General features: G+C 39.0%; 1 protein-coding gene across 1 annotated transcript in view; it reads right to left on the reverse strand.

The window, feature by feature from the left end:
* Positions 1-12,455, reverse strand: part of AAMDC (adipogenesis associated Mth938 domain containing) — a 40,982-nt gene that overhangs the window by 1,358 nt on the left and 27,169 nt on the right. The window contains exon 3 of the mRNA XM_059188122.1: positions 1,188-1,283. Within this exon, the coding sequence (XP_059044105.1) occupies positions 1,188-1,283 (96 nt within the window). The remainder of the gene's footprint in view (positions 1-1,187; positions 1,284-12,455) is intronic.

The raw sequence follows: 12,455 nt of genomic DNA on the forward strand, positions 1-12,455 counted from the left end.
ACAGCCTTATAGAAAGGAATTACTTTAATGGGAAAAAATAGGTTAAAAATATATATAAATAAAGAGCACCTTTATCGGTAGGGAAGTAGATTTTAGGACATTTATATAAAGGAGAGAATGAGGTAGATCTCTGTATACTTATACGGAAGGGCTGCCCACAGGTACAGTATGATCCTATTTATGTAAACATGCTTAAAAGTGTATACATGTGAGGGGCGCCTGGGTGGCTCAGTGGGTTAAGCCTCTGCCTTCGGCTCTGGTGATGGTCTCAGGGTCCTGAGATCGAGCCCCATGTCAGGCTCTGCTCAGTGGAGAACCTGTTTCCCCCCAACCCCCTGCCTGCCTCTCTGCCTATTTGTGAGCTCTCTCTGTCAAATAAATAAAATCTTAAAAAAAAAAAAAAAAAGTGTATACATGTGTATCTGTATGCATAAGAGTATATATTTGCAGCTGCATGGAGCAACAGACATTGAATTTGGAGATGGGAGTAGGGATCTTTCACTTTTCTACTTCAATATTTCTACATCAACTGTTTTGCAATAAGTATGTATTATTTCTGTAAATACAATAAAAATAAGTATTTTTTCCGAAAGGGGGAAAATGCATAACTTGACTATGTTCAAGAATAAGAAGGAAAGGATAAAAAGTACTATAAAAATTTGAAGTACTAAGAAAAAAATGTGAAGTATTGTGAAAATCTAAAGAACCAAATATTGATAGCTATAGAGCTTGAGAATTCCAGGTGAAGAAGTTCTGAAAAATAGTTGAAACAGAGGCTCCTGGGTGGCTCAATTGGTTAAGCAACTGATCCTGGAATCCCGGGATCGAGTCCCAAATTGGGCTCCCTGGTTGGCAGGGAGTCTGCTTCTCTCTCTGAACCTCCCTCTTCTCATGCGCTCTCTCTCTCTCTCACACATTCTCTCTCTCAAATAACATCTTAAAAAAAATATGAAAAAAAAAATAGTTGAAACAACACGGGCCTAGGGTTGGATAGGGACTAGGGACTTCAGCCCTGATGAGGAAGAGTACTAGCTAGCATCCCTTATTTTATCCTGGGCCATCCACTGGCTCAGCAAAATGAGGGTGCATGATATATTGAGAAGAGCTCCCAAGAAGGACATATTAGTAAGATAAAGTCTAAGAGGTCACCAACCGTCCTCAGGAATGCTGTGCTCACCAATACCTACCTTCAAGGCCTCACTCATCCCTCGGCCAATCACAAGGGTCTGCACACCTTTCTTGACAACTTCCTCCACATCTGCAGGCTGCACACCAGGAGAATGCTGAATGTGGAAAGAGAAAGCATACCAGCTACCTGTTCTTTTAACATTGCTTTGCAGTTGTTATTCTTGGGGGATTCACTCATTCACCTATTAATGCACTGAGAAAATGTTTACTGAGGTTTATTTTGTGCCAAGCATCATTCAGGGCCCTGGGAATAATAGAAGATTCAATGCCTTAAGGAATGCTAAGTCTAGTGAAAAATATAGGAGACTAAAAAGAAATGTCAATAGTTTTACAAGTGCTACAAGGACATTAGTTCAGGGTGTTGTGCGAACACAGAAAAAGAGCACCTCATTCAGACCTGAAGAGTCAGAACAAATGGTCTGGGAAGCATCCCAGAGGAGGTAAACTGAGATGCAAGCTGAGGCCTAAAGGACAAATGGGAATTAGCTAGGTTAAAGGAACTCAGTGGAATAAAGCATTCCAAGCACAGGGACTAGCATGAACAAAGGCTTAGAGGGAAGAAAAGCCCGGAGATTGAAAGGTAGTTCAGTATGGCTGGAGAGACAGGTGAGAGAGTGGAAAGAGAGAGGGTGGGAGAAGAAAGCACTTCACACCAAGCCAAAATTTGGAGCTTTGGAGAGATTTCATAAGAATCAACCTTTTTCTGAGCTCCTTTCCCACTTAACTCCAAAAAACAACTCTTGCTTTAAAATCTGCCACTTCATAAAGTCTTGCCAGATTCTCCCAGGGATATTAAAGATAAGATGTTTAATAACATTAATCCAACATTAAAGGATGGTGACATCCGAGTTGCTTCCACTGCATGGTGGTGGTAAATGGTAATGGTAAAGTAGGAGTTTAGTAAATACCAGCCCAACCACTGGGCTTCACCTATTACATATCTGTACAGGGATGACACTCTTGAGTACTGAAGCTCGAAGACCAAAGCCCTCCTTCCCTGATTTGTCTTTCTATATCCTTTCATTCAGTCAAGAGGTATTTACTGTACACTTACTCTCTACCAGGTTGTATACACAATACTGGAAATACTGAGATAAGCCAAATAGTTGCGAGTTTTAGGGAGGTACGAATAGTGATTGCGTGGAAATAGTTACAATAGGATGAGATAAAGTAGAGTCAAAGGTTTCAGAAGAGCGAGTGAGTAAATATGATGAGAAGTTGTCATGTATGACATGCTATTTTAATTGGATCTTTAAGTATAAGCAGAAAGAACTATGCCTTGATGCAGTGGTCATGGAAGGGGTACATTCTAAGCACAGTTAGACATGGTATAAAGAAAAAACTGAAAATGTCATGAAGGCAACAAATGTACCAAATAAAGAAGAGTTTTTCAGTTTTGAAAGAGGACAGAGGAGATAGGAATGAAATTTATATATTTATAAAGGTAAAAGGAAAGTAAATGAGTCTTTTCATTAAATCCTGAAATATCTTAACATGTTTATAGTTACAGTTTTCATAATACATGTATAGAAATTGCTCCATGTGATCTCTACGGTGATCCTATAAAGTAGCACTAAAACATCCACTCTCGTTTTATAGATAAGGAAACTAAAATTCACAAAATATATACACATTGGCCAAGATACACAACTGTTAAGTAAGTGGAGCTGGGATTTGAACTGAAACATGTTTAACTTTCAGCTTAATGAACTTCATTAGAATACTATAATCCAAGGAGCATCATTTTTGACTCGAAAGAAACAAACCTACGACCTATGACCACATAGAGTTGTGCTTAGCCCAGGGCCTGGCCCACTGTATGTAGAATAATTGCTAGTTCAAGTGTGAACCTGAATCTTTCCTAGAACAATCTCTCTCTTTCTGTCATCTCTCACGCACACATAAGCTAAAAACAAAAACAAAAAACAAACAGAATGGAATATTTGAAAAATGGTTGATTAATCCTCAAAAAGGAAGGAGTGAAAAACACGAGGTCAAACAGAAAGCAAACAGCAAGGTGAAACTCTTAAACATAGCTTTATCAATAATAACATTGGACTAAAGAGTTTCAGGCAAAGACTGTCTAGATTAAAAAGCAAGACCCCACTAAACACTATTTTACAAGGTAGGCACTTTAAAGACATGGGTTGAAGATGAATGGATAAAGAAGATGTGGTATATATACAATGGAATACTATGCAGCCATCAAAAGAAATGAAATCTTGCCATTTGCAATGACGTGGATGGAACTAGAGGGTATTATGCTTAGCAAAGTAAGTCAATCAGAGAAAGACAACTATCATATGATCTCCCTGATATGAGGAAGTGGAGATGCAACATGGGGGGGGGGGTTTGAAGGGTAGGAAAAGAATAAATGAAACAAGATGGGATCGGGAGGGAGACAAACCATAAGAGGCTCTTAATGTCACAAAACAAACTGAGGGGACGCCTGGGTGGCTCAGTTGGTTGAGCGGCTGCCTTCGGCTCAGGTCATGATCCCAGCGTCCTGGGATCGAGTCCCGCATCGGGCTCCTTGCTCAGCGGGGAGCCTGCTTCTCCCTCTGCCTACCATTCTGTCCGCCTGTACTCTCTCTCTCTCTGACAAATAAATAAATAAAATCTTTTAAAAAAAAAACAAAACAAAACAAAACAAACTGAGGGTGGTGGGCGGGGGGAGGGAGAAGAGAGAGGGTGGTGGGGTTGTGGACATTGGGGAGGGTATGTGCTATGGTGAGTGCTGTGAAGTGTGTAAACCTGGCGATTCACAGACCTGTACCCCTGGGGCTAATAATACATTATATGTTTATAAAAAATAAAATGAAATGAAAAAAAAAAAAGACACAGGTTGAAAGTAAAATGATGAAAAAAGATAAAACACAAACACTAATAAGAAAGATGGTGTGTGGGTATATATATATAGTTTGTTTTTTTAAGAGACTGGTGGGTGGGACAGAGGGAGAGGGAGAATCTTTAGCAGGCTCCACACCCAGTGCAAAGCCCCATGTGGGCTCAACCTTATGGTCGCAAGATCATGACCTGAGCCAAAATCGAGAATTGGATGCCCAACTAACTGGACCACCCAAGAGCCCTTGATATGGTTATGTTAATATCAGATTAAGTAGACCTTAAGACAATAAGTATCACTACAGATAAAGAGTGTCATATGATGCTTAAAGGGCCAATTCATCAACAAAAATATAACAACTCCAAATCTGTGTACTGTTAGTAAAAGACCTACAAAATATAAAGACAAAAATAACAGAACTAAGGGGAGAAATAGACACCATCACCATAGCTGGAAATCTTAACAACTCTCTTTCAGTAATGGATAAAACAAATAAACAAAAAAATCCTTAAGGAAATGGAAGATTTGAACAGCACTATCAATTTGTCCTAATAGATATTTCTGGGTTACTACACCCAACAACTGCGGAACACATATATTTTCATGAATACATGGAACATTCACTAAGACTAAATCTTGGGCCATAATTTAAATCTCAGTAAATTTCAAAGAAATGAAATAATACAGAATATGTTACCTAACAAAATAGATTTAACTGTTTACAATAAGATATTTAGAAAAGCCACAAAATAATTGGAAATTGAACAAAGTATTTTTTTTAAGATTTTATTTATTTACTTGAGAGAGAGAGACAGTGAGAGAGAGCATGAACGAGGAGAAGGTCAGAGAGAGAAGCAGACTCCCCATGGAGCTGGGAGTCCGATGCGGGACTCGATCCCGGGACTCCAGGATCATGACCTGAGCCGAAGGCAGTCGTCCAACCAACTGAGCCACCCAGGCGTCCCTGAACAAAGTATTTTTAACCAAAGGACAAAAGAAAAATATATCAAAATTTGTGGAATACAATCAAATATACTTAGAGGGATATTTATCACTTTAAATATTTATAGAAAAAAAATGGCCTAAAATCAATGGTCTAAACTCTACTTTAAAAAGCTAGAAAAGGAGTGGCTGAGTGGCTCAGTTGTTAAGCATCTGTCTTCAGCTCAGCTCAGGGATCTCAGGGTCCTGAGATCAAGCCCCATGTCAGACTGCTCAGCAGGAAGCCTCCTCCCTCTCCCACTCCCCCTGCTTATATTCCCTCACTCGCTGAGTCTCTCTCTGTCATATAAATAAATATTTTTAAAATAATAAAAAATAAAAAGCTTGAAAAAGAAAAGCAAATCCAAAGTAAGTAGAAGACAGAAAATAATGGATATATGTGTACAGATTAATGAAATTAATGAAATGGGAACTAATTCAGAAAACCAACAAGGCAAAAACTTGATTTTTTGTTGTTGTTTTAAAGATTTTATTTATTTGACAGAGACAGTGAGAGAGGGAACACAAGCAGGGGGAGTGCAAGAGAGAGAAACAGGCTTCCGGCTGAGCAGGGAGCTGGATGAGGAGCCCGGTCGCAGGACACTGGGATCATGACCTGAGCCAAAGGCAGACACTTAACGACTGAGCCACCCAGGTGCCCCAAAACTTGATTCTTTGAAAAGATTAATAAAATTGATAAAACCTTTGAAAGACTGATCAGGAAAAAAAGAGAAGACATAAATCATAAATATCAAGAATTAAGGGGACATCACTACAGATCCTAATAAAAAATCCTAATAAAAAAATACTGGGAACAGCTTTACACTAATAAGAATGACAGATGAAATGGACAAATTCCTTGAGCAACACAATTTATAAAAAATACATAAGAAATAGAAAATCTAAGTAGTCCTATAGCTGTTAGAAATTTAATTTGTAATTTTTTTTTTAAAAGATCTATTTACTTGAGAGAGAGTATGTGCATGAGCAGGGGAAGGGATAGGAGGAGGGGTAGAGAGAATCCTCAAACGCACTCCCTGCTAAGCAGGGAGCTGGATGACCAGGGCTCCATCCCAGGACTCTGGGATCATGACCAGAGTAGAAATCAAGAGTTGGCCACTTAACTGACAGCAAATAAGGCACTCCCAATTTATAATTTAAAACCTTTCTAGGTTTTAAAGCAAAAATTCTAGGCACATATGACTTCTTTGGTGAATTTTCTTTTAAATATTTAATGAAAATCCTCAAGAAAACATTAACAAATCCAAGGTTGGTTCAACATTGAAAAATCAATGTAGGGGCGCCTGGGTGGCTCGGTGGGTTAAGCCACTGCCTTTGGCTCTGGTCATGATCTCAGGGTCCTGGGATCGAGTCCCGCATCAGAATCTCTGCTCAGCAGGGAGCCTGCTTCCCTCTCTCTCTCTGCCTGCCTCTCCATATACTTGTGATTTCTCTCTGTCAAATAAATAAATAAAATCTTAAAAAAAAAAAAAAGAAAAATCAATGTAGTTCACCATAAAGAAGAAAAAAGCATGTAAATTATCTCAAATGATACATAAAAAGCATTTAACCAAGTAATGTATTTATGATCTAAAAAAATTCAGCATGGGCATCTCAGTTAGTTAAGCATCTGTCTTGGGCTCAGGGCATGATCCCAGGGTCCTGGGATGAGCCCCACATTGGGGGGAGGAAGGTGGTCCCTGCTCAGCAGAGAGCCTGCTTCTCCCTCTTCCTCTGCTGCTCCTTCTGCTTGTGCTCCTTCACTCTCTCTGCCTCTCTTTCAAATAAAAACCTTTATAAAAAATTAAAAAAAAAATAGGTGAAGTATTTGAACACACACTTTGCCAAGGAAGATACATGGATGGCTATGAAGAACATGAAAAGGCACTCAATATCATAAATCACCATGGACACATATTAAAACCATAATGAGATATCAAATGCTAGTGAAGATATGAATTAGATCTATCCTACATAGCCAGCGGAAGTGTAAAGTATAAAACTAACTCTGGAAAACAGCTAAGCATTTTCTCAAACAGACATTTATCATAGACACACACAAATCCCCCCAGAAAACATTTATCACACGACTCAGCACATTCACACAAAAATATGTATGTGAATGTGTACAGCAGCTTTTTTGGAGAAAGGAGAGATTAAGTTTTTTATTTCCTAGACTTTGAAGTCACCTTTCCACTGTATACTTTCCCCCTGTTTTATTGAGATATAAATGATGTATAGCATCATGTAAGTTTAAGGTATGCAGCATAAAAAACTAACTTAACATATTACTATAATAAGTTTACTTAATATCCATCATCTCATATAGATACAAAAAAAAAAGGGAAAAAAGACTTTTATTCCTTGTGATGAAACTCGAGACTTACTCTCCTGACAACTTCCACATATATCATACAGCAGCGTTAGCTACAGTCATTCAAAGCAGTCTTATTTGTAGAAGTCCCATGGAAACAACCCAAATCTTCACCAGCTGGTGAAAGGATAAACAGACAGTGTCATAATCTAACAATGGAATACTACTCAGCAACAAAAAAGGACCAAATTATTGCTACAACAATACGAGAGAATCTAAAATGTATTATAATATGTGAAAAAAGCAAGTCTCAAAAGACTACATACTGTATGATCTCATTAATATGACAAGTAAATATAACGTGTGTATTATCAGGTCAATTGGCAAAATATTAGTAATATCTGTATATTAAATTGTATCAACACTTATTTCCTGATTTTGATAACTGTATTGTGATTACATAGGAGAATGTCCTTGTTTTTTGAGAACTTCATACAAGTATATAGGGTAAAGGAGTATAAGATCTATAATAGTTCAGAAAAAATATCTATTGATAGAATGATAAAAAATATGATAATATGTTAACATTTGGATCTGGGTAAAAATGAGAACTCTTTTCACTATTCTTATAACTTTTCTGTAAGTCTGAAATTATTTCAAAATAAATATATTTTTTAAAGTATATAGTATAGGCAGGATATAGATTAGCCAGAAGAGACCACATACAGGCACAAATACATACTCCCGCTGCCTCATTTGGTTAGCCAAGGAAACAAAACTTAAAAGAGGGGACGCCTGGGTGGCTCAGTTGGTTAAGCAGCTGCCTTCGGCTCAGGTCATGATCCCAGCGTCCTGGGATTGAGTCCCACATCGGGCTCCTTGCTCAGCAGGGAGCCTGCTTCTTCCTCTGCCTCTGCCTGCCATTCTGTCTGCCTGTGCTCGCTCTCTCCCCTTCTCTCTCTCTGATAAATAAATAAAATCTTTAAAAAAAAAAAAAAAAAAAAACTTAAAAGAGCCAGGTGGCTACACCAAGCATGAGCAAATGCAGCATATCTTTACTGGCTTTCTCCATGGCTCTTGATTCCTTATGGAGTGTGCAAGTGCTGCCAACATTTTTCACCCAGTCAGTGAATGTTCCAGAGCTGAGAACAAAAAGCCAGTCTCTCTCACTAATACACTTTCATATTCAGACTTAACGTCATTAGCATCTTCTTAAGGAACTGACACTTCACACTGTATGAGCCTACGTTTACAGGACTATCAAAGAGTGTTCTAAGTTGGAACACCCGCGTGTCAAAGAGTGAACCAAACTGATCAGCAGTTAGGGGTATGTTCCTCCTTTTGGAAGACGATGCAGAGCTAGTGCCCAGGTGGCTCTGAACAGTACCTCTGGCTCCAGCTTTACTGTTCTTCAAGATCAGAGGAGAATGGGGGAGGGCAGATCCTTTTTCTGGAAAGTTATTTCGATTCATAAATGTTTAAAAGGCAAAATAAAGGGGGTGTTTTTTCACATGATTACAATGATTGGTTCTTAAAGGAATGTAAGAGGATTAGATTAGATGCCTTTTTAGTTCAGTGGGTCTGTGATCAATCCTAGAATCACCCTGAGCTGCAGTGATGCCATACAGAACTTAAAATATTTTTCTGGGGCTATGACCAAGGTAAATATTTAATAGAATTACAAATCAGGATTGGAGAGCTTCACCTTCCTTAAGTAAATGCACTTAACTGAAATATCAAAAGATTGCTTCATCTAACAAAGAATTCCATCTTCTTTGAGGAGCGTCATGATTGCCAGACAATAAGAGCTCACATTCTAGTATAAGGAAACAAGACACTGCTCAAAATCAAGCGAAAGGTCAGAAAGAGTGCAAAACCATAATCCTTGGGAGATTCAGAGACTAAAGACAGCCGCAGCCCATCAGAGACGCTAGATCAATGGAACTCAAGTGACAAATCTGGCTGCTGCGTGCTAGACTGCAGGCCCACGGTGTCACATACAGAGCAGTGAAAGAGAAGTCTGCAACAGCCTGTGGATCCAGGCACTGGCAGATGATTACTCACAGGCTAATGCAGAGCCTGTGATTGGAGCATCAGGCTGTTATTGAGGTGTCCTCCACCTGTCACCAGCTCATCCTCCGCTTCTTCCAGTCCCTTGGGGCAAACCACTAAGGCTCTCTTCCCTGCGTGAGTGTCTGGTTCTGTTCCTCTTCTTTAAGAGGCTTTCTGTCACACCATGTGAGGTTGTAAAAGCTCAGTTTTTTCTTGAGGGAAGACTATCAATTGTGGGGAAATGTCCAGCTAATAATAATGTTCATTGTACCTGCTAAACAACAAAGTGGCATCTTAGATGGCTGGGACATCTCCTCCTATTTTATGTTAAATTTGAAAAGAAAACATTCCTGAATTACACTTTCAAGGAAGCATTTCCTTCTGCTGAAATAAGCAGTTAGTGACAATGCTGTTATCTGTCTGTGTTGCTGATAAAAGCAGATTCTGTGAGTGAAGGTTAAAGGATCTCTGGTATCTGTCCCCCGTGGACATTGCCTCACATTCTCATTATCATTTGCCTGAATTAAGAGCCTCCTAAACGATCTTTCTGTCTCTGCCAGCGCAGAGGCATATTTGCATTTTGTATTTTGTTTTTAGTTCTGGTGACAGAGGCTACACTGGCAATCTGGCAAAGCCTATGGCCCCTTCTCAAAATAAAATTCTAAGATGCACAGTATCAAATATATAGAACTGCAAAGACAACAGATTTTATACAAGTAAAATGGCTGAAATATTAAAAACAGATATGCGATCTAGTAATATGCCTCTTTATTAGTTTAGAAGAGTGGAAATATTTTCCAAAAACTCGTTGGCAGACTTGCCCTCACATCTCCTCGTGGCAAGTGGCAGACTGCTAGTTGTTCTTTCAAAATCCATTCTGCCTCTACTCTGGCTCATATGGCCCCCCAGCTAGAGACTCTATTTTCTGTTCTCCCTTGCAATTAGCTATGGCAATGTGATATGCTATCACCAATATAAACTTCAGTGGAATATGAGCAGAAGAATGTATGTATGTATCTGGATATGTATTTGCTTATTTTTTTTTTTAAATACAGAACAGATAAACCATAAACTAATAAAGATAGTCACTGACCTATTGGAATGAAGTAGGTATGGGATAGTAGAGACAGGAAAAGGAGTAAGACTTTCCTAAGTGTACCTTGCTAAATTGTTTTGACTTCTGAACCATATACATATTTTATATATTCAAAAAAATTAAATCAACAAAGACAGGAAGTAGGGGGACACTTACGACAGCATGCCAACAGAATCAAATGACCTCAATTATATCAAACCGATGATACAACAAAAAGAAAAGATAAATGAAGTTAACTTTTTAAGTGTTCTGACTGTACGCCTAAATGGGATGTGTTCCAAGTACGAAAACACCTATAAAGATCTTGAATTTGGGGGCACCTGGGTGGCTCAGTGGGTTAAAGCCATTGCCTTCTGCTCGGGTGATGATCCCAGGGTTCTGGGATGGAACCCCGCATCGGGCTCTCTGCTCAGCGGGGAGCCTGCTTCCCTTTCTCTCTCTCTGCCTGCCTCAGCCTACATGTGATCTCTGTCAAATAAATAAATAAAATCTTAAAAAAAAAATAAAGATTTTGAATTTTATTTTGTGATCTTGATGTTGGTAGTGGTATTGGTGTAGTGATTTCAAAACTGTTTTGTGTGTATAGTAGAACACACCAAATAAGTAATTATATTGATAGATTTTGGAACTCGGGTTCTCTGTGGGAGAAGAAAGGCACAGATATGGAATGGGGGAATAAAAGAATCTTGAGGTGCTGGATTAAACTGGAGGTATCATTATGAACTCATTTTTACACACACACACACACGGCTCTGTAAACTGAAAGGGTATAGATGGAGTGATGTCTCAGTAACAATGGGCACACCTAATATCCAGCTCTTGATTTCTAGATGCCGTTCTTCACTAAAAGGAACCGGGATTCCTTGAAAAAAAGGCTGAATCTAGGGATAATATATCTTACTATCCCAGAAAACAAGGCAGTGGTAAAAAACTGATGGGAACATATCAAAAGAACACTGGCCTGGGGAGCCTCAGTGGCTCAGATGGTTGAGCGTCTGCCTTCAGCTCGGGTCATGATCCCAGGGTCCTGGGATCGAGCCCTACATCAGGCTCCCTGCTCAGCGGGGAGTCTGCTTCTCCCTTTCCCTCTCCCACTCCCTCCGCTTGTACTCTCTCGCTCTCTGTGTCAAATAAATAAATAAAATCTTAAAAAATAAAAAAAGAAGAACACTGGCCAAGTGTGGGACAATTTTAACCTCAAAAATATTACTAATCGCAGTGGATTAAAACATTATCTTATTCTGCTTAAGTGGCTGTAACAAATGGCCACAAATTGGGTAGTTTATAAACAATAGGAAGTTATTTCTCACAGTTCTGGAGGCTAGAAATCCATGATTATGGATTGGGTTTTGGTGAAGTCCCTCCTCCTGGTTAAGAGCCGGTGCCTTTTCTGTTCTCATGTGGCGGAAGGGATCTTTCTGCAGCCTCTTTTCTAAGGTACTAATCCCATTCATGAGGGCTACACCTTCATGACTTAAGCATTCAAAGTCCCCACCTGCTGAAACCATCATCTTTAGGTGTTATGACTTCAACAAATGGATTTGGGGAAGGCACATACATTCAGAACATAGCATATATTAAATTTTAAAACATAGTATGAGCCCATAGTAATACTAAAAGAGTGACCAAAGGAAAGCTCTTCCTTACATCAGAATCCAGCTAATAAATGTGAAGGAATGACAGAAACACCATCATTTTGTAACCATTAATTTAGTAAAGTCAGGCAAAAATCAGTGGTCAATGCTAAAACCACTGGCTGAAAAGGTTGCTGGGGAACAAGATATTATAAAGTTTCAAATTATTACTCTACAGAGTACTAACTGATTACAAATGGAAAAATGTACCTTTACCACCATCTAACCCACATGATCAAACATAACTTCATCAGTAACTGGACAAACTGACTTTACATTGCCCCCAGATATGATACACTGAAGACACGACAACCTGGGAAGCATTCATGCCAAAAATGATTAACT

Source organism: Mustela lutreola, chromosome 1 (assembly GCF_030435805.1).
Source record: "Mustela lutreola isolate mMusLut2 chromosome 1, mMusLut2.pri, whole genome shotgun sequence".
Taxonomy (NCBI): Eukaryota; Metazoa; Chordata; class Mammalia; order Carnivora; family Mustelidae; genus Mustela; species Mustela lutreola.